Source organism: Gavialis gangeticus, unplaced genomic scaffold (genome assembly GCF_001723915.1).
Source record: "Gavialis gangeticus isolate Ggan-Ray unplaced genomic scaffold, GavGan_comp1, whole genome shotgun sequence".
Classification (NCBI taxonomy): domain Eukaryota; kingdom Metazoa; phylum Chordata; order Crocodylia; family Gavialidae; genus Gavialis; species Gavialis gangeticus.
This window is the reverse complement of record NW_017729024.1, coordinates 154,950,412-154,977,107: the sequence shown is the minus strand read 5'-3', so window position 1 is coordinate 154,977,107 and position 26,696 is coordinate 154,950,412. Positions and strand designations below refer to the sequence as shown.

General features: G+C 42.4%; 1 protein-coding gene across 1 annotated transcript in view; it reads left to right on the top strand.

Annotated features, from left to right (window-relative positions):
- Positions 1–18,711: 18,711 nt before the first annotated feature.
- Positions 18,712–26,696, top strand: part of C7 (complement C7) — a 69,182-nt gene continuing 61,197 nt past the window's right edge. Inside the window, exons 1-6 of the mRNA XM_019517920.1 lie at positions 18,712–18,856; positions 19,154–19,209; positions 19,756–19,828; positions 20,366–20,507; positions 24,694–24,835; positions 26,212–26,350. Of these exons, the coding sequence (XP_019373465.1) occupies positions 18,851–18,856; positions 19,154–19,209; positions 19,756–19,828; positions 20,366–20,507; positions 24,694–24,835; positions 26,212–26,350 (558 nt within the window). The 5' untranslated portion in view covers positions 18,712–18,850. The remainder of the gene's footprint in view (positions 18,857–19,153; positions 19,210–19,755; positions 19,829–20,365; positions 20,508–24,693; positions 24,836–26,211; positions 26,351–26,696) is intronic.

Below are 26,696 nucleotides of genomic sequence, written 5' to 3'. Positions count from 1 at the left end.
CCCGGGTCCTCCCTCTTCCCCTTCTTGAAGATGGGGACCACATTTGCTACCTTCCAATCATCTGGCACCTGGCCCAAGCACCACGATCGCTCATAGAGCCGTGCCAGGGGCCCTGCAATAACCCCAGCTAGCTCCCTCAACACCCTGGGGTGGAGGGCATCCGGACCCGCTGACTTGAACACGTCCAGCCCCTCCAGAAGCTCTCTAACCCGGTCCTCCCCAACCTGAGGTCTGAAGGCGATCCCCTTGAGTCCGGCTTCTATCACAGCAGGGAAGCCCCGGTCCCTGCACAAGAAAATGGAGGTGAAGAATTGGTTAAAGAGGTCCGCTTTCTCCTCTGACGCAACCACCAGATTGCCCAGCGTATCCTGCAGGGGTACCACATTACCCAGCGCCTCTTCATCCTCCCAATATATTTGAAAAAGGACTTTTGGCATAAGTTGCAAAATGCACGTGAGCACACAGAAAATGGTGGCAGTGCACTTTTGAAAGTACCTTCTATGGGTTTTAGTTCAAAAGTGCTCCACTACCATTTTCTCAGTGCTGACACGCATTTTGCCACTTATGCAACTGCAAGCAACATAGCACTGGGCACTGTGGTGCTTGCATGTGTACGTATGCCCCTGACACCCTCATTTGTGAATCCCAAATAGCCTTAGGCATGGGATAGAAGCCAAAATGCTCAGCTAAGCTATAGCAGTGGTGCCTCTGGGCACAAGCAGTAGTCAAATAAATTTTAGGTGCCTACCTAGGTTTTCTGGGATGTCTGGGGGTCCTGGGTGCTATAGCAGCTAAGTGAAATTTCTGCAAGTTGCTCTCTTAGACTTAGATGTCTAAATGCTTAAACCCATTTTGGATGTCTGAGTTCCTTTTCGAACCGAACCTGAGTGCTTTCCCTTTAATTAGCTATTACCCCAGCCCTGGACTGATGTCAGAACAAAGACAGGTGTCTTAGTTCCACTAAATTTCTGACAATATATTTTATCATTTCAATCTTAATTTATTATCCATTACCAGAACTCCAGAGTACTCAATGCCATGAGCAAAACCATCCCAATTACAGGTGCCCTTTTGGCAGGGTCCAGGGAACTCAGATAGCATGGATACATACTATGGTACTTGAGCTGGATCTTAACGATCTTCCTCACATAAGGACAGATGTGTATCTTTTAATCAATAGCCCTTTTCTTGTTTCCTCTTGTTTAGCCTGGCGAGAGAGCATGCTGGATGCTGGATAGGTGGTTATGGCAAGAGCCGCCCAAGTACGCGTGCTCGTATGTTTCCCTGCCTACATACACTACTAAATAAATGCACTTTTTGTAAGTCAAATTAGTCTGTCTACATGCTTTAAAAATTGTTAGTAAAAGGTGTGAATTATGGTATGTTTTTGAGTCATCATTAGTACTCTGGGAGGTGGGAATATGGGAGGTAAGGAACAAGCAGGGACTTAGCAAGTCCCATTTCAGCTGCTCCCAGCCCTGCTTGGAGAGGGTATCTGCACTGCGGTTATAGATGTGCCTGAGATGTAGTTTAGACATACTTTAGCTAGCTCTAAATTTACTAGCTGTAGGACTTCCCCCACACAAAATATTTTTACTGGTATAACTTACATTGGTTTTGTACACAGATATATGGAGCAAGCAGACAAGTAGATATCCAGGTATAGGTAGCAGCTTAGAGTAACTATTACAGCACCTTGCTTCTGGGCTGAGATTGGGTGGGATGGGGGAGGGCAGGGAGTGAGCAGGTAATTGTTTGTCTTGAGCAATAGTCTTTGCAGCAACTGTTTGTCTGGAGCAGGTAACAGTCTGTTTGTCTTGAGCAAATAGCCATGGACAACACTAACATTGATATAGTTTTACCTCTGATTTTTCCAGAGGTTATTCTACCCCAGATTCAAGTAAGCTACATTAGGCACAATAAATTTATACTAGGCACAGTGAATTTCAAAGTACATTTAAAATCTTTTGTACAAGTAAAAATAACTACACAAGATTTAAGGCAGTGAAGAGTCAAGTCTGAGATGTGGTACAAGCATCATAGGTTCTATCTAATAAACTAAGGGCTTTTTTTAAACAGGGATAATGAGGCTTAAGCCATTATTTCCAAATTTGGATGCCAATACCTACAAGTATTTACATCTAAGTGTCTGCAAATCTTATTAAAGTGTCTGCAAATCCTATACAAGTGTCTAGAAATCCTATTGAAGGATGAACATTTTGACCTAGGTCACTAAGTCACACAGAGTGTTTCTGACAGAAGTGGGAGTAGAACTTAAAAGCATCATTTTCACAAGTATCAATTAATTTTAAATGACTTCTGCTTTGAGTGATTTTTGGATGACAATGTGACTTTCAGAACTAGGCACCTCTGTGAAGTCAATGGGAGATGAAGGTGCTCAGTCAGCATCTCTAAAAATTGAGTCTGAAGTGCATCAGGGCAGCTCTCAAAAGGTGAAGCACACAAAAGATTAGTAGATGCCTTTGAACATTTAATCCTGTAAATCTTATCCAAAATCCTTTATTTTAACCACAGGAAAATCTATACCCATGCTGTATGAAAGTAGTACACTGAAACTTGGGCGCCACTAGAGGACAGTGTAACTCAACTAAATCCTCCTATGCGATTTACTGAGAAAGAGATAGGTAGCTGTGGCCTAGCAGCATATTAATTTTAGTTGCACATTAATTTTAGGAGCTCTTAACACCTGGATTGTCCACATATTAATACCTGAAACTAGGTTTAAGCACACTTTAGGCAGCTTAAAGTTACACCACTCCAGGGCAGGTTTACCTTTAATCTGTGTTACCCAGCTCATATTCCGTTACTGTATGGTCATTCCCCACAGATGACCCACCCAGGTTACAGTTCTCCAGCATCCCTTCCCCACCCTCCTGTTCTGTGGACTAACTTCCACTCCCCTGAACTCAGAGGGGCAGTTCTGGTACCAAACTAACTTCCCCTTCCGTCTTTGGGGATGCAACCTTTGCACTTCCAGGTGTGCAACCCCATGCAAACAGCCTGCAGAACATGTTCCAGCTAGCTAAGTTGCAGGGCACGGAGTAGAGTCTAGGCAGGGTGGGGAGGGGCAAGGTAGGGGGCCAGATTGGGTACCCATGATTGACGCTTCCTTGCTGGGTCAAGGGGAGTAGCTCCTCCAAAAGCACCTTCCCTTACTACTTCAACCTCACAATCTTCCCACGAAGCATGACCAGCACCCCCCAGACCTTAATCCCAATTAATTAAAATGTGAGACCTTCTTTAATTCACTTCCTGCAATAACTGCTGAACGATGGGAAGCGCTCACATAGAAAAAACACTGGCGAACACCATTGCTGCATTATACCATCTGACAAGCAACCACCTAAAGACCTAACCTATCCATTTACTATGGATGAACTGACAGTCATCATAAGCCTGCTGAAACATGGGAAGGCAGCAGGAGTAGACAATGTACTTGCTGAGATGATACAAGACCTAGGACCTCTTGCAAAGCAATGGCTCCTTGATCTATTCAATACATGCATGATGAGTAAACAAATATCATTGGTATGGAGGAAGGCAAGAGTCATACCTGTGCCCAAACCAGGGAAAGACCTTTCATCACCAAAAAGTTATAAACTGATCTCCCTCATCAGCAGTGCCTACAAACTCTACGGACGTCTAATCCTGCAACAGAATTTCACCCTTGGTAGATTCTAAACTTACACAAGACCAAGCGGGTTTTATACCAGGCTGATCCTGTGCAGGAACAACTAAACCTCACACAGCATACTGAAAATTGTTTCCAACAGAGGTTGATCACCAAACAGTGTTTGTTGACCTATCTGCTGCATATCATACTGTCTAACACTGCATCATGATCCACAAACTATACCTCATGACTGATGACTTAGATTTAAGTCAGACCATTCATAACCTCTTGGAGAACAGCACTTCTATGCAGTACTAAGTAGCCACAAAAGTAGATGGTGCTCCCAAACAGACAGCTTACCACTAGGTAGTGTGCTTGCCCCACTTTTATTCAACATCTACATTAACAATCAGCTCAGCCACCTCCAGCTGAATATCAGTGTTTCATCTATGCTGACATCTCTGCATTACCATACAACAGAAGAATTTTGAGGACTCTGAGAAGATCCTGAAGAGAGCACTGAATGGCATGTCAGATTATTACCTAACTAATTATCTCAAAACAAACCCTAGCAAAACCAAAATCTGTGCCTTCCACCTGAGAAGATAGGATGCAGAATGACACTTGAATGTCACCTGGGGTGACCAGAGTCTCAAACATCAGAAATATGTGCTCTACTTAGGGGTAACATTGGACTGTACACTTACTTACAAAAAACACATATTAAATTCCAAGTGGGGAGCACATCCATCCACCTTACATACTACTTCTGTAGCACTTTGTTTCTCTGTGGCTAAATATGCCTGCACAATCTGGGGATGCTCAAGTCACAGTAAACATATTGACGTCACCCTAAATGATACATGTAGAATTATAACAGGCTGTCTAAAACCCACCCCTGTTCCCTGTCTATATGCACTACCTTGCATGGCACCCCCATACATAGATCTATCTATCTATCTATCTATCTATAGGATAAATATGGTGTGTGTGTGTGTATACAGATATATAAAATGTACATATACTTTTTGACTCTCACCTCTGAATGTGAGAGGCTGGAACTTCTCATTTAGAAACTCATGTAGATAAAGCATCTTGTGCTAAACAAAAAAGAAAACTCAAAGAAGAAAGCTGTCTAGTCCAAGATCCTGCCCGCTAAGATGCTTTATAAGTAAATCAGGAAAACTTATATCAGCTTATTATTGAAAACAGACCTCCAATGTCTAGTTCTTATCTCTGTATCAGATTAACCATAATTCCTTTACTTTCAAAGATGAAATTATTTATCTTTTACCCAAAGGGCACATTTATATGTTCTATAAAGTGCCTTAGTTACTGTGCACTTAGTTTAGTACTTGCTCAATAACTAAATGTACAGTAACTACAGTTATTGTGCAGTAGCATGAGCACGTGGTTATTTTGTGACATTTATTGCTCATTAGCCTAATAACACTGAGCAGTAGGCTATTAGTGTGGTTTTTAACCACCACACTACTGTGCAGGGTTATTAAGCTAATGCGCAGTAAGCATCTCGTATAGACGCACCTGAAGTGTCATAAAAATGAACTTGTGTATTACAATAAAATAAGTGACATAACTTAGCATAAAAGGAAAGTCTAAAACCTACAATATTTTAAGATAATCTCAAAGTTGTTTGTACCATGGGGCAGGTCTTAGGTGAGAGAATGGCTCATTAACCATCTCCTTTTCCATTTTCAACTGCTTAAATCAAGAGTGTCAAACATATAGTTTGTGGAGCCACTCCATCTGGTCTTCCAGGCTGCTGATGGACAAGAGAATTGGGGGTAGGGCCTGCTGCAGAATCGAGGGGCCCAGGACCCCATTAGACATAGTGGTTGGCAACAGGGTGAGAGGTGTGAAACACAGCTCAATTTGCCCTGTGGCTACTTGCCACATTGCCTCTGCTGCTGGTCCCACCACTGTTGCTTCTTACCTCACTGCTGCAGCTGTTGCTTGGCCTGTGGATCTGGCCTGCAAAGAGCTTCACAGTGCACAGTCAAATCCAGCCCAGGGCATGGCGTGGCTGGCCACCCCTTGCTTAAATCCCACTTGGCCTCTGTGATTAGAATACCTCCTTGTTGCAACTACACCAATACTCACATAGACCTTATGTTTTTAGCTTCTCAAGCCTAGCAGTTGGAAATGAGGAAATCACCATCAAGTGACCAGCTAGTTCTTGTCAGACTAATAGCACGTCCTGTGTGGATGACCACCAGTGGACCATGCATCGCAATTTAAGAACTATTATGCCAAACCACACAAACAAACATAGCAGCACCAAAACTGAACTACATGTCCTGTAATACTACAGGTCTGGAGTCCTGGTTTGCATCATATTCCAGGTAGAAAGGGCCTCACTTTCTAGCGATGCCTCCGTTATAAGCATACCAAGAGACTACCCAAACATGTATTGGTATTTCAGGCCTTATTGTCTTCCTCATGCATAAACAAATACACAATGAACTTACAATAAATGCAGCACTTTTCAATTATCAATACTTAGTTCATCATCTCTCTCTGGAATATATAATTCACTTCATTTAGTCTTTAATTTGCCTTAGAAATACAATCAACCCTTTTAATTTACCTATGGGATAATTCATTATTATGGTTTAATTACCCATTGTTTCAGAAACACAGAGAAGTAGGGCTGGAAAGGACTCCAGAGGCCATCTTGTCCAACCCCCTGCCTGAGGCAGGATCATTCCTATCCAAACCATCCCATATAATCCATCATCTGAATTCTATATAAGACTACTGTCAAACCTGACACAACAAAGACCTAACACCCTAACCTGCCACAGGTAAAGCAGGGGAACTATAGTAGCCAGTGTCCTGTTTCTATAAAATGTTGTCAATAGAGGTTGTGCTCAAGAGGTCCCAGGTAGAATGCCACACCCCCACTACAGAGGAATTCAAAAGCCCACACAGTCAATTCCAACTTGACCATGGGGTAAAATTCCTTCCTGATCCCAAATCTGTTGATCAACTATGTTGACCATGAGTGGAGGGGTAAGACGCACTAACTAGGAACCTCCAGGTTTGGTCCCATCTGAAGCATTGGCACACCTGTCAAAGTTCCCAACCTCGGCCGTAGCCAACACCCAGTGCCTCTGGAAAGGCTTAAAAACATTCACTTTTCCCAATGCAACTTCTGCTGTTGGCTTGCACAGTTTAGAATTACCTTTGATCCCACCACAAATTCATGTTTGCTGCATGGATATAGGTTGTAGCCGTGTTCTGATGCTCACACATTTCAAACAGTAATTTATGGTTCATTTTGCAAAATACTGCATATGTTTAAACCATTGTACAACGTCAAAAAAGAAAATATTTGCCCCAGCTGAATTTAACTAGAAGTCAAGGAAGATGAATTACAGTACATTGAATTACTTAGATTTCGTCTGGGGAATATTTTTTTTTTAAAACACCAAAGACTCAGTTATTTATGAGTCTATGAAACTATGAAATTTACATTTGTTTACTTACATACAGCTCACCTTTCACCTCAAAGGATCTCAGTGAACTTCACAAACATTGAACTTAATCAGTTACTGATCCAAGTGATCAGTTCTATAGATCAACTTGTAACCTGTATGGAAAGAATCAAATTGTCCTAGAAATTTGCCATCTAACTATGTTAATAGGAAAACTTTCCAGTCATACAAACTTTTCATCATAGAATTATTTGGCTTTCCTTCATGTGTTTGTTTGAAAGCTCTGATATGAGGCACAGATTCAAGTCTGTTGAGAAAAAAACTGTTAGTTTGAAATTTATATAAAATAATATGTAAAACAAGAGCCAGTTCCTTGGTGCTGCAAACTGACGAGTCAATGGAGGTACCATAATTTACATTATCTGAGGATTTGTCCTTAAGTACAAGTAAAATAGGTCAGTTCAAGTGTGTATTTACAGATCTTTTTTCTGTTTATTCTGGAAGATTATATTTGGACCAGGCAATTTTTCAAATATCCATTTACTGTAAATGAGGCATACTGGCTGCATCTGGAAATTCTCCATGAAGCTTCTCAGTATTGCTTTCTCTTAATAATAATTAGGACAAGACTGTACTTAGCATTTTGGGTATGTACAGAAAGACACAGAAAAGGCACAGCTCAGGATATTCCCTGAGTTCTTTCACAGCTACATATAGACCAGTCATACCATGCAACTTGTGCTTTTCTGAATTGAAGAGCTGGGCAAGACTAGTAGATATGGAAGGGAGAAGGATCAGCCCATGTCTTCACCTCCATCTTGTAGCCAGCAGAGCTAGCTGGGCACAGAACATTGCCATGGCTACACTGCCTTCCAGGATGGGCTCCCTGAAACTGTATAGTATCAAATATAATCCCAATTCCAGCGATGTCACTGGGGGCTGATTTTCAAAGATATTTAAACACAAAGATGCAGATAGGCACCTAGTAGGATTTTCACAAGTGCTCAGCTCCCACTGATTTCATTAGGCACATCTTTGCCATTTTGGGTACTAAATACCTTGGAAACCTTGCCCTGAGAGTTTAGTAAACTAAATTAACCAGTTCCCCCTTTTCTTTGTACAGACAACAAGAAAAGGGCTGAGGATGTGTGTATCCACAAATATTTCATAGATTTGATACACATTAGGGCTGGAAGGGACCTTGGAACATCATCAAGTCCAGCCCCTCCTGCCTAAGGGCAGGTTGTCAGCTAGGGTCAAAGGATCCTAGCAAGATAAGTGCCCAAACGTTTCTTTATAATACATTATTAGGTAACAAGAAATGATGTGTGTTAGAAGACAATGACTGTAAATTTCAGCCAAAGCAAGACCCAAATGATGACAGTCCTGAAAAGAACATTTCTGTAGAGTCTGCACCAGAATTTATGATTGTACTGGTTTACATCTGAGTTGTGTTTTAACACATACCAGGCACAAGCAACCTAAAAGGGTTTGGGCCCTGCATTTGTGTCTGTGCACCAGCTGCTGCTGCTTCTGCAAGAACAATACCATGGGCATTGTTGCCAAGGCTCTTGCTGCTGGGGCATGGACTTTGTGGGGGTGGTGGAGGGAAATTTGGTACCCCTTCTAAGTTAGTGCCCAGGGCTGATGCCCCTCTCACCAACCCTTAGTTATGCTACTGAGTGGCTTCATGGGAGAGGTGAATAATACAGGTTGTGTTCCACAGTAAAAGCACCACAGAAATCTGAGTAAATCTGGCCTGCTTATTTTACTTGTTTTAATGTGAAAAACTAATCCTTAAGCAAAAGATGTTTCTGACTGACTCCTACCCAGTTTTACAAAATGTTGTTATTGATTCCATTGTAGCAAGAAGACAATCATTGTGCCCTTTTCAGGTCTAGTGCTGCTTGGATCCCTTGCTGTGGCAATGCCCTCAGTATCTGCAATGTCCCTAGTTCTGTCTGTGCTTTGAAGGCATGGTACAGTCCTTTAAAACATGGGCTTAAGCATCTCTTTAACATGCCTGACATGTACAGGAGCATAATAAGCCCCAAATCTCACTTGGGGTCTCTAAATTTGCACTTTCTATTCTTGGAAATTATTTTATGTTGACATCTTTCATTTTTATCTTTCAAAAACCTCCAAACCACTTGCTAGCTTGAAGTCTCAACAGAGCCATGCAACAATTTTTTTTCAGCTATAAACTGCTCTATAGGTCATCTTCCTAGTTTAGAAACATAACAGTTTTATTCTTGCTCAGGGGTCCACTATCCCAATGAGCACAGAATGAGCTAAAAGTAGAAGAAAATTTAGAATGAATGCTGCCTCTGGAGGACTATGGAGAAGAATTACTTTGTTTCACTTTTGTGTTTTTTTTAGTTTCCAGTCAATTTCCCTGTCAGGCTCCGTACACCAGTAGCTACACTGTTGGGAGCACAAGTGCCATATGATGTTGTACGATTTATCCAAAGTAATAAAATAAAGTACAAATGTATCCTCATTAAAACAATTATAAAAACATTTTGATTTAAAAAGAGTGATGGCATAAATTGGCCAAGATTTGAAGCTCTAGTGGTGTTCCTTTGAACCAACCTGCTGGTGTGAACCAACCCTAAAGACAGTATGCCTAGTAATAGGAAGACCAGAATAGTATTAGCAAACTCTTCATCAACATAGATTGGGCATCCCTTTCATGCCTGGGGTAGGGACATATAGCCAACATTAGCTGCCATAGCCAGGGTTTCATTCAGCCCTAGCTGCCATATCCACTTTTTGGGATGCTTGGTAAATAATTCAATGTTTAGCAGTCTGAAGGCTGCTCTGATTTATGCTGGAGCTATGTGAAAATATAGCCAGCCAACCAAGAATCAGAGGGTGCAAAGTATGGCAGCTTTGCATGCACGACACTATTCCCCAACTCTACGTTGCACCATGTTCTCCTTGACAACGAACAAGCATCTCCCCTACTGCTTATGGTTTGAAAAGCTTATTTTTACAAGCTTGTGTTTTAGGCCCAGTTGAAACCAACCATGTACCTATGAGAAAAATGGTCTGGAGAAACATATACTGTACTTATAGAAGCCTCAAAAGGGGAGGGAGAGCTGCTGCTCTGTGCTGTGCAGCGGCTGTTACTCTGGAAATCATTGTCATGCAGACGTAACCAGTACATGCTAGCAGCAGCTGTGCAGCTCACACCAGCACCTCCTCTTCGCATTTTAAGGCTGCTACAAGTGTACATTTACCATGTCTCCTGGGGCATATAACAAGAGCTGCAAAAACTCAGGCAGAACTACTCTGATGAGACTCTTGTGCAACTTGACAAACTCCTGATGTATTTCAGCTGGTGTGGAGGAGGCTGCTATGATGTGGGGGGAGGATCAGAAAAATTGATTGTGAAAGCATTTCTTTTTACATCAAGCTTTGCTTTCAACCATCTTTCCCGAGCTCTGCATAACAGAGAGATTCTTGCTTTGTTTACTGAGAGCTATTTATTACATTTTTGTTTCAAGGAAATTTAAGGCAAACCTGAAATATTTTGACAAAAACTTTTTGAACAAATCTTTTTTGGTTTTCTGGTTCTGGTTTTTAGCCAGTTGAAGTAACATTTCCAAACAAAACAAAAAACCCACATAATGCACTTGTGTCCATGACACAGGAAGCACTGGAAGCTGTTGCTAATGGTGGATAGTTTACATTCAATTTGCTATAACAAAATCACACCAATTAAAAGATTCCACTTTGAAATGGTGAGTAAGCATAAGCCATCACACACAAGGGATCTCCTGCATCACTGGGCTCCTATACATATGCGCGGAGCCTGCTCTGACATGCCAGAAATCCAACATGTCAGAGCAGACTCAATTAATCCATACCTACAGTACTTTGCAACAACAGCCCACTGCTTTTTAAATCTTATTTAAAACTCACCCAGCTAAATGAACTGACTGCAGCCTCTAGCCATATGTAGGTAAAGTACCGAAACCTGCAAAATTACAAAGATAACTAAGTGGATACATCAGCTATAGTAATCATCCTAAATGACAGAAATAGCACAAACCTCATCTAACCTACCTTGTCATGCAAAATCATGAAGGAAAAATGTATCCTTGTACAGAAGACCTAATCAAAGATCCTGCATTTATGTTATTTCTAGCTACACATTAGGGCTGTGTGAAGCTTTGGTCCTTGATTTGATTCAGCAGAGATTCAGCCTGATTTAGTGGCCGAATCTCTGAATCTGAATCAAACCAGGAGACCCTTTAATCCCTCCGAATTGACTCAGAACCCTCCAAATCGATTTGGAGAGATTCGGAAAAATTTGACGATTTGACATAGACAGCTTTAAATGTTTTTTCTACATACCTCAAGATAGCAGGTGCCTCGTGATCGCTGCAATGCTGGGACAGATGGAGCACCCCACAGGAGGCAGACCTGGTACTGGACCAGAAGCACTTCCAGTCCACTTCTAGGTCCGTTGGGGACCATATAGGGGTGCCCCCTCACACCTCCTGGCTTGGTGACTGGTGCCTCCTGGGTCCGGGAGGGCACCCTGGGTCACCCCGTGGCTGATCGCTGAGCCAGGGAGGCACGGGGGGCCCCCCCAGCATGCTTGGCAGTGGACCCAGAAGTGGACCAGAACTAATTCCAGTCTACTTCCAGGTTGGCCACTGAGCATGGGGGGGCTGCATTCCTGTGGGATGTTCCATCCGCCCCAGCATCGCAGCGTTCACGAGCCACCTGGTACCTCAAGGTATGTAGAAAAAACATTTAAACCTGTGTCTATGGCCAAACCGCTGATTCTTCAAATCAGCTTCATATCTTCAGTTTCGGATTCAGCCGAATCGAATTGGGGATAGTGATCTGAATCAATGAATTGAATCAGTGTTCCCAACTGGGGCCAAATCCGAATCCAAACTGAATATGGCCCATTTCGCACACCCCTACTAACATATAATAAAAAGCATTTAGGGCCAATTCTTTAACTAGTAGCTAAAGAGCACCTGGACAATGCAAGTACATAAAGGCAAAAAAACTGAACAGTAAATGCAAAACAGCTGCATGTGCAAATAAGCATTGGCATACACAAATAACCACATGGTGCAAAATTATTCTTTGTTTCATCTGCTGCAAGGTGCTGCATATGGATTGAGGTCACCTCAGCTGAAGCCTGCCAGGATCACAACAGCTGCCTAACTCTTTCACAGAGCTAGGAGTTGCATCCAAATTTAGCTCTAAATAGCTACACCTGTTTGCAAATACATGTACAAAGCATGAAATTCCCTGAAGTGCAGCAAACAAACATAAGGTCTGTGCACTACCTAAATCTCAACAAATCCCTTCAAACTCAAATTAGCCATTGAATTATGATAATGAAGCTCTCAAGCTTCTAACATGAAAGTGTGCAAACCAGGGAATTCTCAGCCCATTCCCCCTATTTGTTTTACCTAAATACTGCGGCACATCTAGTGGACATAAAGAAATCTTCTGCCAGGGTGTCCCACGGGAAAGACCCATTTGTGTTACAGCTAGTACAGCCTTGATGCGATTTGACACATTTCATGGAAATGCACCCCAAAGCACTTCCAGTCATTCTTGAAATGTAACAAATACCTTATAAACAAAGCAAGTAATTTCAAGCTATAAGAGGAGAAAAACGTGTCGTGACATTAACCAACTAAAAGAGATCCAGACTCTCAGCAAGAGTGAATTTCACAATTTAAAACTGTAATGACAACATGTTCTTTCTCCACCCAATAGTAATTTGATCCTTGGCACCAGCAGCAATCCAGAGAGCACAGACTGTTTGGGACCAAAAAGGATAATGAACTTGGACAAAAATGAAGGTGCAAGGGCATTTACAGCCTTGCAAGCTATTGAGAAACCTTAGCATCAATCCTACAAAAGGCTGAAAGCCCCTAAGGAAATATCGTTGATGTAATTATATACTGGCTGACCTCAGTTTTAATTATACCACAGACATACAGCAACGTTGCATGTCTTCTCCAGAGTGGGCTCAGTATCATTAGACAAGGAAATGAAGCATTATGCTGGTACTGCTGGAATTCTCATTTGGGGCAAGGCAAATACTGTCTTACCTTACTGTCAGTCCTTTGTCTCCTTTCCAAACTACTCACAGCACATGTCTTTAGCAGACAAAGTGGAACATTGGATGTACTACAATAATTATTGGCAATGACTGAGTTGCTATAACAAAAATTGTTTTTATTGCAAAATAGTTGCTAGAATAAAAATCAGTTTCACTTCTACTAATCTTGGGTAAAAATCAATCCTGTTTAGCAACTAAGTTGCATTTACCCCTTCTTTCTTGTTGGTCCTCTGTACAGGAATTAATTTTACCTGAGATGAATAATTTTACATATTGTTTGGCCTGTGGAGGTATTTACTGGGTCAAGACATGCCTGGTTTTTTTTTTTCAGGAGAATGTGGCCTTAGTAACAGAAAAAAGGATATGTTGGTGGGGAAACTGACTTTACATACTCTTTCATCCTCTGACTTACTTTTAAGGAGTAAAATGGTCTAAGATTATAGGGAAGATTAACTTCAACATGATATGTCTAGCGTAAAATCCTTAGAGAATGGCAGGCTGAAGCAGTAGTAATTCATTTAAAAATAACACTGCATTTTAATGATTTTTTACCTACGTTCCAAACATTAAAGATAATTCAATAAAAGAATCACTTTTACTAATATCACCCACTGCCAGATTTTCCAAAGCACACAGTACCCATTTAGGAACTAAACTGGTTAGCTAGATTTTCAAAAAGCCTGGGTACATTGACTTCTGTATTGGTTTGGCCAACAGAGGACATGCCTACTTGTTGCCCTGTGACAATGTTTTTACTGCACCATGCTTTAGTAACCACCTATACTGCACCATACTCATGGTACAGTTATTCTTAGCTGCTACTTTGCCATAGCAGCATGCTAAAACTGGGGAGTGCGCTGCTACGGCAAAGTAGCTGCCAGCAACGTACAGAAGCACGCAATTGCTACGTCACCACATCGTGTCACTATAGTGACATAGTGCATCACTACAGCAATATAGTGTGATGTATAGATGTGCCCAGAGTGTCCTAGTGGAAGCTGTTGGGTGTTGAATATTTTGGAAAAATCTGTCTTAAATAAACCGAGGTGGGAGCAGAGCCATCTTAGAAATGTGACCCATAGCAGCCAATTTTATGTCTTCTGTATGTCTAGCCCCCATTATTTTCCTAGGAGAGTTCTACCCAATGGACATCTTCCAGAGTGACTTGTTTAATTATTTATTTGTATTATAGCAGTACCATGGATACCCTTCAATGAGCCAGGCTGTATTGCGATAGGCACTCTACAATTCTTGATGAAAAGAGATATAATGCAAGTAGAATATTATCAAACTCTAAGAAGGTTATGTTTTAACAAATGTGCAAATGTAGAAATGTTTTAACAATTGTACAAATGTAGAAAACAATAAGACTCTAAATGATCCACAGTTTAAGTGTGTAGGAGATAAAAAAAGAAGAATCAACCACATCCATTGCAGAGTAAAGTAAATCACATTTTAGTCCCTAGAACAGACTGATAACCTAACAGTTGGTTGTGTAAGCTGCTGCAAGAATTGCGGAATCTCAGTCCTCTGAGATATTCAAGGCTTGTCTTGACATGAATCTATTTTGTTCCTTGTCTGTTCAAGCTCTTTGCTTTTGTTACTCTTGGATTCTAAACAATCTAAAAACATCCAAGTTTATTTTCAGTCTAATATGCCTGAGGACATATTTTAAAAAGACTAGTAAGCAGTTATCCAAAAATCTACCATTTGATCTTGCTGGCCATTGCAACCCTGGGGACTCCCCGGATAGTAGCTTAACATTATGAAAGAGCAGTGAATGCTGGTCTTATTTTCTGTAGATAAAAAGACAAGACATACAAAAATGGTCAGAATAGTTTGTCAATTTCCAGGTGGCCATCCTTATGCTTAACCTGACATTTCTGTCTTTGATCATATGATGCCATATTTACTTACCTAGGGGGTATTATGTCTAATAATTCACTTAAGGGTATTGAAATCTCCAGTTGCACTAGGGAAACAACTCCAGGATGAGTGTGTGTGTCTAGAAAGATAACAGGCTCAGCAACTGTCATCTGTATTCTTTGCAAAGAGGGCCGAATCCTTAAATCCAGGCTCAGTTTTTACACAATTGTTTTTAAGTCTAGGGACAGAAATTAAATGTAAACTGGTATAAGTGATCAGAAACTGGTTCAAATCTGTAACACAACAGAAGTTCAGTGCACGAAGACAACTTTCAAAATGGCCAGAAGGTAATCGGGATGGATGTAGCATGCTTACTGCCCTGTCAGATTCAGTCTACACAGCTAAGACTAACCTGCAAATATTGAATTGATTCAGCCTCGGGCTTTTTGACCGTCTGTACTTAGCCCAATAAGCAAACTGCCCCTGACAAGGGGAAATAAAGACTGAAAGAGAACCCAAAGGTATAAACCAGACAAAGTAAAGACTTCCTTAGGCCGCATGGATCACCACAAGAGTCTTTGAAGGAAGCTCCTGCTCCTGTTACGGTAGTTTTGAAACTGATTTCATCTAGCAAACATCTAATTATCATCTCTGACCTAAGCAAAGCAACACAACCTCAGACCTGGGAACTGAAAAAGAAATCATCCAGGAGCAAGGAATACAGGCCATACCCACCAGATAGGGGACTTTGGGGTCTTAACAGATAAGCACCTTGGCATAAGCTGCCAGTACAATGCTAAGGCTAATACAGCCCTTAGATCAGTGATCCCCAAAGGGCATGCCAGGGCATACTAGCGTGCTGTGAAAAATGATACTTTATCATGTCTGGCCCACAGAGCCATGTCATCTGCCTCTAAGGTTCCCTACGGATCTGGAAATTTGCTGGTGGAAAAGTGTTATTCATTCTTTCAGTTGCAGTGCCTGAAAGGGCAAATATCGTGGCGTATACATGTACCCATAAGGGGTTTAATATACATGACAACAAGGTATTTTAATTAAAGCAGCTCTCCAGGAACTGCTGTAATTAAAACGCCCCTCCTCTGCCCCTCCCCACCTCCAAGCAAATGTATAGGCAGCCAATGAGACCAGTACTGAAATATCATGTATGCTTTGTCTGTCCTCATTTTAAAAAGGATGCTCAAAAACTGGAAAGGGTGCAGAAAATATCAGCAAAACTGACAAAGGGCTAAAGAAATGGCATGATTTAGACCAATGGCAGGCTTGCCACAAATTAGCCTCATGCCCACCCTGAGTGTCACTCTGATCACTTTCTCCTGCCTAATCTGCTGCTCTATTTTCTACTTCCTGCCCTGTGCTCCCTGCTTGATCTGCTGCTCTGCATCCTGCCCTATCTGCCACTGTGCTGCCTGTCTCCTCCCTGATCTGTTGCATACAACACACAGAGGCTCCCCATGCCTCCTGTGAGATGCCTGCCACAAACTGGCCCCTCTGATTTAGGCCACATGTAGATGGTAAATTTATACAAGGTAAATTATACCTGTTAAATACACGCTCCAAAGTGGCATCCTTGAACATCCTGTGCTACTTTGTATTAGCTGCCTTCTACATTGGAAGCCAGGTAGTTACATCTGTGTAGCATTTTGCTTGACTAGAGATTCTCAACCAGGGTGTCGCAAGATCCTTTTAAGGGTGCTACAGGGTGTCATACAATATTAGCACTATTAGGTGTGCAAAAAACTCACACAATTCACAAGATAAATCCAGAGATTTTAAATAGGAGTCATTAGTGTCCAAAAAGATCCTGACCTGTTGTGATCTGAGATCTTTGAAACAGAAGAATTGCTCTATTATTTTTTTAGTCAAAAACTAGTAAAAAACTAAGAGCTGGCATTCCCCAAGATGAGCCTTGCATCTAAAAAGGTTGAGAACTGCTGGGATAGACTAACTAGCACTGTTGAGTGACAAAAATGCCAGTTATCCAGCTCGTAGCCCAGAAACAAAGATAGCCCAACTGGAGCAGCATGGCTTGGTTGAGGTTGCTGCTCTGGACCAAAGTAAATGTACCATGTAAACATGGCCTTTAAGAGCTCAATCTGTTTATTCTATCAAAAAAAAAACAAAGGGTGACTTGATTGCAGTGCCCAAGTATCTTCAGTTAGAGAAAACACCAGGCATTACATGGCTCTCTCTCTCATGGATTGCACTCAAGTGTACAAAATAGCCTGCATCATCCCAGCAGTTCCTTGAAGGGGAATATGTTTTGACTTCATATAAGCTTTACCCACTTTCTGCAAAAATAAATCAATGGACATTTTCCTAGCTGTGGCTTTTTGATGGTGATACTGGATTAGAGGCAGCTTTTGAAGAGGACAGAGCCCAGTGCAAGAAAAGAACAGAAAAGTAAAAGGGAATTCAGGCAAGAGAGTCGAGACCGAGAGAAAGGGATGCCTACACTGCATGTTCCTGAGTATGCTCCATTCACTGGTTTCTGTGAGCATGCTTCAGTGAAGCCAGTTTAGGATGTGCCACCATAGCTGCTCTTGAGACTGTAGCCTTGTTATGAAGAGTGACTGCTGGGGATGACCTCAAACTAGCCTCACCAGGGGATCTGCAGTATGTTGCTAAGGCTAATGCAATCCTTATGTGTGACCCTCGCCATTTGCGGGGGATACGTTCTTGAGATCCCTGTAAATGGTGAAATCCGCGAATACAGCACTGCTTGCCCCTGGCAGCTGGGGTGGGGAACACAGCTATGCTGGCTATGGTGGGAGCCCAGCAGCAGTGGCAGGGGCTCAGAGTGGTGGCAGGGGTCCGGGGCGGTGGCGGGAGCCCAGCAGTGGCAGGCGCGGAGCTCCCAAGGAGTATATCCCTGTAAGTATATTTAAGATGCAGGTTCGGCATCCATGAATATTTGAAACCGCGAATGCCAAACCCACAAATAGCGAGGGTTTCCTGTATAAACAAGGGAGTGGTGAGTATGAAAGCAGGAGCAGATGGGTGGAATAGTGCTTATCAGAGACCTATGGCCAGAACCTAACCTCACTGGGTGCGTCTAGAGGTTAATTTATGTCTCATAGATATGGCATATTAAGTTTAGTACTTGTATAAACAAGTACTAAATCAGTGCACAGTAACTGGTACTACTGCGCATTAGGGCCGGCTCATGCCTGTTTAGTAATGCTACTGCGCAGTAGCCTAATAATACTGCACAGTAGCATATTAGTGCTATTTCTGCTATGACAGGCTATTGCACAGTATTATTAGGCTACTGCGCATTTAGCATCTCATGTAAATGCGCCCACTGTTTCAGGTTTAAAGCCAGAGTAAAGCTGCTTCTAAGGAGTGGAGCTGTTCTGGGTTTGTTGGATGAGAAGAAAACTGGCCTGTGATCACTGAAAACTGCTGTTCAGTTGTGACCCTGTGACAGAAGATAAGAAAAGGAAGCTAAGTTCTTCCAAGGAGCTGTTCCCACAGCTTTGTGCAAATCCAGCCAAGTCTTGATCTACATGTATAGTTGTCTGTCTTTAAGAGACTGAGCTGCTCCAAGAACAGGCTCTTTTTATCCCTAGAGAGGACTAGATGGGTTAAAATTAAAATTCCTTAGCATTACTCAGCCCTTGTGTGAAAAAAAAGCAACACAGCAAGGCAGTCAGACTCCAGAAGAGCCAGAGGCAGACAGACAGACTCTGCGTGCTGCTGAATTGCCCCTAGCCAAGGCACACTTCTTCCCCAGCAGTTGCTGGGTAGCGGAGCATTTCTCCTAAAATGAAGGTAAGACAATCACTTAGTGAATTTCTACCAGTGAAATACACACATTGAATCCAATGAAATATTCATTCATGGTTGGCTGAGAAGTGTGTAATGGGACAAAAGTGCAAGAAAGCAGAAAGACAAGAAAAGGGAGTGGAGGAGACTATGCTAATTTGAGACCCTTGTTAGGAGTGATGTTCTTATTTATTTACTAAAGAGTTTGGCTGGAGTAAGGACTGCAGAATCAGGCAGGGCATGTACACACACTCAAAGAAAAAGCAGTACAAAGCAAGTCTGTTGTCTTGCCTTCTTTTTCAGGTTTTTGAGATTTTCCTCCTGGTGGAAATCGCAGGCTTCTTTCCAGTTTTTTCAAGGTGAGTATAAAACATTTCATGCCAAGGAGGGAAATGTATGTTTAGTGTATCTGATACAGAGTTAGATACATAGACATGACTGATGTACAGTGTGGGGCACTGCTTTACTCTTCTCTGACCAAGCCTGAAAAACTGGTCCTGAGTCAGTGAAAGGAACGGATAAGCAGCCACAACCTGAAGTGCTTCATAAGAACTCTAGCTAAGCTCCTACTGCAACCTGGCCTCTCTGTGCCTTGTGACACAGAGCTATGCCCTTCAGGCACAATCTAGCTCATGCTGGGTGGCTTCTGTCTGGTCAGTGCTAGCATATGACTCCTCAGGGAAAGTGCCTCCTACCTGACTTGTAGCCTGACCATTTCATAGATTTCATAGACATTAGAGCTGGAAGGTTTGACTCTCCTTCTGCAGGTTAAATGAATCTCACTGGTTTTTAACCCCATGTTTTAAACAAAATTTCCTCTCTGAAAACTTGACTCCAGCAGTGATGTCATAATTCCTGACAGATTTTTCCCTTTTTGTTTTAACAATGCAAAAAAACCCAACCAGTCCTTCCCCTGTCCACTGTCGCTGGAATCCTTTTGGCCCCTGGTCTGAATGCGATGGCTGTACTAAAACTCAGGTATATTGTTAAAAGTACTTTCTGTCTTTGGTATTTCTTCTCATGTGGGAAGCAAATGTGCCTTACTGCCTCTGAGAAATCAAAGGGATAGATGGATGGGATCAAATTAAGAACTTTTCTTCTCACAAGCCTTCAAACAAACCTGAATCTTTCATGAGATGAAAAAATACATAATGTCTGGTTTGATTGTTATAACATTCCTTTGCAGTTGGTTTCCTTTGGGAGTGAAGGCTGTTTTAGTTCAGTTTTGATAGATTAGTTCCAAGAGTGATTGTCACCACTTAGAAACACAAAATGAAACTGAAACGGTTGATGCGGTTACAACTGACTCCATTCAGCACCTAGGTTGTAGAAGAGTTCTCAACTTAGTAGACTCCTTCCTTTTATTTTGTATCAGTTTGTTGTTATGTTGCAGTACAGCAAACTGTTTGTTAACATGTTCATCACAAAAGAAAATTGGTAGAGCAGTTATGATGAAGCCTATTATTTCTGCTTCAGGCTTACATTTTCTAATAGTTTCTCTGGATTTGCATTCAGATTCGCAGACGAACAGTAGCTGTTTATGGTCAATATGGGGGAAACCCATGTGCTGGAGATGCCTTTGAAACACAACAGTGTGTTCCCACAAGAGGATGCCCAACAGAGGATGGCTGTGGGGATAGATTCAGGTGTTTTTCAGGTACTTTATGTTACTTTTTTTTTTAATTCTTTGATATTTAGAATTATGAACCCAATTATTTTATCCTTGAAAAGTAGACAGTGGGAAGGTACATTGCAAAATATTAAAAATTATTACTATTAATTAAGGCTGACATAGCAGAAAGTTATATTTTATTCACACTGATCCCTGCATGGGTATATTCTAGTACCTGGCTTTACCAAGACTGATTCCTTCCCACCCCCCAGTGCTGGTTAGGTCTCAGCTGGACTATTGTGTGTAGTTCTGGGCAGTACATTTTAAGAAGGGTATAGAGAAGCTAAAGTGCTGTCATTTTTTTTGACAAAATTGGAAAAAAGTTTGAAATTTACTGTGGTTTGGGTCACTCAGGGAGCATCTATATGAGATGCTTACTACGCATTAGCCTAATAACACTGTGCAGTAGCATATCACAGCAAAAACCGTGCTAGTGGCCTACTGTGCAGTGTTATTAGGCTAATGCACAGTAAGTTTCACTAAATAACCATGTGCCGGCACTACTGCACAGTAACTTTAGGTACTGCACATTTAGATAGTACTTTTATAAGGGGAGAAAGCAGAGTAGTTGGGGAGGAGAGGGCCCAAGAGATAACCCACCCCTGTCACACACCTCAGCAAAGGCTGTGAATGAGGGCAGAAAGCCAGCTCAGGCACAACACTTCTGGAGCAATGTCTTTCTCTGGATTGGAGTGCAGCAGACTGGCAGGAGTACTTCTGACTCTGAAGAGGGCTACCAGTGGGCATCTGAGACATGAGGGAAAAGAAGGCATTGGAGGGACTCTCCAGAAAGGGCAAGCAGGCAGTTGGGGATGTGGCAGCTGTCCTGGCTGTGCTGTGTGGGGGTCGGAGAAGCACCGCACCATGCAGGCTGCCTGCACTGGATGCCATAGCAAATGGAAGGTGCCAGTGAGGACAGCTGTAAGGAAACTGGACCCAAGTCAGATGCAACCAGGGAAGATGGTTGTGTGGGGAGGGATCCGGTTTTGGGGGCACCAGCCTCAGCAGCACCTTTTCCCCTGTAGGGCCAAAAGAGGGTCACAGGGGGACTCTGCCTTAGGACTGTGAAACCGTCTGAAGAAGGCTCGGTGATAGGGATGACATGGCAGCTTGTCTGGAAGTGTCCCCAACAATGTGGCTTGGAGCAGTGAAGGGCCAGAGGGCCAGCTGACCTCCAGGTGACTGGGACTGATGATGTAAAAGGGCCAAGCTGGGAAAAGGCTCAGCCAAGAAGCAACTGCCCCAAGGAAGTATCTCAGAGCATGCAGAAGCAGCAGCAGCTGGCATTTTAGTTACATTTTTATTGAGTTTTCCATTTTGGATTGGAGACTGTTCCTTGAGAAGGACTGTTAAGTTAGCTTATCCCGAAAGGGGCCACTGAGGATTGTGGGGAGGGCTCTATGCCAGAAGGCTGACCCCTAGCACAGGCTATTTTCAAAGACTGTTGAATTGTGAAGGAAGAGCATAGTAACATCTGGAGGCCTGAAGGAACAGTGCTTCTGGTCCAGGATAGGAGTGAGGTAGCAGGGGATGGGTGAGAACCTGGACAGACACCATCTCCATCTGCTAAGATACTAACATCAACTTGTACTCCAGAAGTGATAAGCTGGAGTAGTCCCCATAGGGAAGGCTGGAGCCCCATGAAGAGGCCAGGGCAGTGGACCTAGAGGGGGGGTCACCTGCAGGAAAACTGGCTCCCAGTAAAACAAGATAACATCATGGCAGGCAAGAAAGAATATTTACCAGGATACCCGGGTGACACACCCTAGGTCCCACCCTGTCATTGCCAGTGAGCAGGGCATTGGCCAAGAGGGGACCAAGGCCCTATAATGCATACCAGTGGCAAATTGGTGCACTGGCTGGGAACCATGAACTGACCTTACTCCCAGATGTGGTAATGGATCCCCAGTTAGAGGTAGTTGCAGGTGAAGAGGCCATTCAGCAGACTTTGAATTTGGTAGCCCAAATATTACAGCAGCAGCAGCAACAAACAGCTTGGCAAATTGCCATAGATGAGCAATCGATGAAACAGGAAGAAATGGTTCAGTGGAATTTAATGGACTTTTGAGTTCCAAAAATGACATCACAGGATGATCCTGAGGCTTTATTAGAAAGTTTCAAGAGGGCTGCAGTCAGTACAGGGTTGGTTAAGACTAAGGGGACAGCCAAATTGGAGGTACTATTGGTCAGGTAGGCCCAGGCTGTGTATTGGGCAATGTCTCACCTTGATGCTCAGGATTAAGATTGAGTGAAGAAAGAGATTTTATATCACCTGGGCATCACACCCAAGGAATATCTCCAGTTGTTTCAAGCACACAAAAAGAATGGTTTGTCATCCTCAAAAAGAATGGCTTAGTGGAGCGATTCAATGGGACACTTAAGGCAATGCTTCAACAGCGCACTCAGGAGGATCCGCAATGCTGGGATCTGTTGATCCCCCCTCCCTTGCTGTTCACTGTCAAAGAAGCACCCCAGGCATCTCTGGGGTGTGCGCCTTTTGAGTTAGTCTATGACCGCACTCCAAGGGGTTTATTGGATGTCATGCGAAAGGGAAGAGAGACAGTCAAAAGAGGGGGCAACTCCCTCCCAGTATGCAGCCTCCCTTAAGGAACAATAGCAGAAGGGCAACACGGTAGCAGGAGATAATTTGAGGGAGGAATAGGTGAAGCAGGAGCAGTACTATAAAGATGCTGGGGAACAGGAGTTCCAGGTAGGTCAAAGAGCATTGGTTCTGTTGCCTACTTCCTTGAGTAAGTTTTTGACATGCTGGCAGGGACTATTTCACATAGTATGCCAGGTAGGCCTGGTCAACTGTGAAGTGCTGAGGCCTTGTCATAGAAGAGAGAAACAAAACTTTCACGTCAATTTATTAAAGTTATGGTAGGAACCAGAGGGGCTCCTAGCAACTGCTTTCCTGGAGAAGGAAGGGTTTGGGAGAGGGAGTAGAGTATGTCATGGAAAGGGGAAGGGTCCCCATGGGATAAAACGTTATAGCAAGTCAACAAGGGCAATTGGCTCAGATAATCCAAGCTTTTGCTGATTTATTCAGTAAAATTCCTGGAAGGGCAAAAGGTACAGTGCATAAAATTGTGACTACAACTTTATTAAGGAAGTACTAAACTAAATTTGCAGTATCTAAGGCACATTGATGAATGTGTAGATGCGCCCTCAGAGCAGTAGATGGTTACGCAGAAATAGCTTCAATATTGGGATAACTGTTACAGCTGACCATACCCCTATGCCAGAATTGTTCAGTGGAGTACAATAGGTCAAAGCAGAGAAAAAATTAGGGGCAGTCTATGAATGTGTAATTAATGGCTGCATTCTAAATATATGAACCCAAGCACTCCTAAACACATCTTGAAATGTATGCATGCATGTCAAAATGCAGCATACGCAGCACCGCTTTCTGGGCTTGCAGTTTAGTTCACACTTTTTGAAAACATGCTCTTCACTGTCTTAGAGAGTGAGAAACTGAGTGCCAGACTTGAATTCTGCTACTCCAGAGCCAGGCCATTGAATCTTTTATTTCTTTCACAATAGATTGACCTTGTGAATATCAAACTAAAATCAAAATATACTATTACAATTAAATTAACATAGGAAGCACCCAGCATTCTTACTTTGAAGTAAGGTAAATCAAGGGTGTCAAACTTTTGGCTCATTGTCCAGAGCCACTCCATCTTCCCAACAAGGTGACAAACGGGTCAGGAAATTTGTGGGGCTGGTCATTGGTGGGAGCAGCCTGTTGCAGCATCCAGAGCCTTGGGGCCCTGGTACACAACCAGCCCCCGCTTGGTCCACCAATGCTTGCACCACCTCCATCACAGCAAGAGGCTACCTGGCCCTCAGCGGCTGCTTCTGCCATTATATGCCTCAGGTTGAATCCAACCAGAGAAGAGCCTGATGCTCTAGATCAGGGGTGGGCAATTCTTTTTGGAGGAGGTCCGCTTACTGAGTTTTGGCAAGCCATCAAGGGCCATCTGATAGGCAGCCAAAGGCAGATAAATATTAATTTTTGAAATTTTTTAGGGGCCCCGTGGGCCTGATAGAATGGCCTGGCAGCTGCAAAGAACCCCTGGGCCGCATTTTGCCAACCCCTGCTCTAGATCCAACCCAGGGAACAACGCAAATTTGACACTCCTGCACTAAATAATTGTTTTGCTTGTAGGCCAATGCATTAGCAATTCTCTTGTGTGCAATGGAGACCAGGATTGTGAAAAAGATGGTGCTGATGAAGATCGATGTGAAGAAGGGAAAACAGTTTGTGATATAGATAAAACACCTCCCAATTCAGAACTTACAGGAACAGGGTAAGCTTCCTTTTCATTTTTACATAAGTTGCAATTTCATAGTGCTTTTAAACAACCCTTGGCTGTAGAAATACAGACAACATGGTCCTTAAATACACTCCCCATATGGAGCCGAGGAACATTCAGCCTGAGATCTCAAGGCCTTTGGGTTCCAAACTACCTACATTAAACTGTTTATGGCCAGTCATTCCACGTAACAGAGGGCAGCAATGCATCTGCATGGAGTTTAGCACTTTTCATCCCATTGTCAGTGTAGCCTGGCTGGCTAGTTACATTAGTGATGCTTGGAGTACTACATAGATTTTGCCACTGTGGGAGAGATTCTGTCCTCAGCTGCATATTTAACTTCCATTGACTTCAATGGGAGCTGCAGTTGTAGAGGTGACAGTAAAATGTTGTCCTATGTGACATAGCCTTCCATGCAAAGAGCCTAATTCTTCAGATTGGTGTCTCAAATTACCATTCATACCCTTTGCAATGCGTGTATAGAATGCAGTTGGATTTAAAAAACAGGTTTTTCTTTCATTTTGCAGAAGTGTAGGTAATTAAAAAAGTTTCGCGGCAGTAGAGAATCAGGTCTATGCTATGATTTTTTTTGCACCTAATTCATTATTATGTCCCTCATAATAGTAGCTTTTCATTTCTCCACTAATGCAAAGAAATTAAGACCCTCTCTTAAGGGGTTTTAGAGCTGTCTTACAATTTGACAACATTATTTTGCTATTGTAATACAACCATTCATCTGCATTCTTTATTTTAAGCTAAGTTTTAAATACAGTCACTCCTGCAACTTTTCATTTCAACTAAAAATGTGTGGTAATGCTGCCAGTTGTCTATAGACACGATTAGAGCAAGATAGGCTTTCAAACTACATGCATAGCAACAATGATCATTATTGACCATTTAGCATTGGAAATCCATATTCTTTGCAGATCTCCATTACATAACATAATGTTAGCATAATAAAATGATTATATTTTAAATTTGTTTAGTGCAGCCATGTTTCCTTGAATGTGATCTTTGTTCAGCTAGGATACAGAAATGCAGGAAAACTACAGCTAGACCTAAGCAGTTGCCATAGATACAAATGTACTGGAGTTAGCAGTAAGTCATGTGTTCATTATGGTTGAGAAAAATCAAGAATGTCATTTTACTTTTCATTTTCTGAAATATTATGTATGGTACAGTTCTGCAACAGCAGAGCCCATAAAGAGTACTCTATTTTCTTATGTAAAATTAGCCTTTTATCCTAATCTGCAAATATAGCAATGTTCACTTATAATAGCTTTTGTAGTTCTATAATCTTATTAACTGTTCCTTGTACTCAGTAGCTCAACTGCCTTAATAAATTATCTTTACTGTTTCCTGTCTTGCAGCTTTGATGCCATTACCGGTGAAACGAGGAGAAATGTAATTCATACTAGAAGCTTTGGTGGACAATGCAGAAAAGTGTTTAGTGGTGATCAGAGAGAATACTACAGGCTGAGTGAAAGTGTCCTTGCCTATACATTCCAAGTATGTTTACTTTTTAATCACATCTTTATTTCTAGGCTTAAATTTAGAACTGGGAGAATAATGCAATGAGGTTTCTTTATGGCTACGTACAGACAGTCAAAACGCCTGGAGCTGAATCAGTTTGGTATTCGCAGGTCAGCCTAAGCTGCATAGATTGAACCGATAAGCAAGTGAACAGACATTCACTTCTTATTCTGGAAATGCAGCCACATGTCTGCAGTGGATCAGGCCAAAAGCAATGGGGGGAGGGGGAGGGCACTAAAGCATGCCTCCCTTCTTGGGTGAAGCAGACAGCATGGGCCTAGTCATAGAATCATAGAAGTAGGGTCAGAAGGGACCTCGTAGA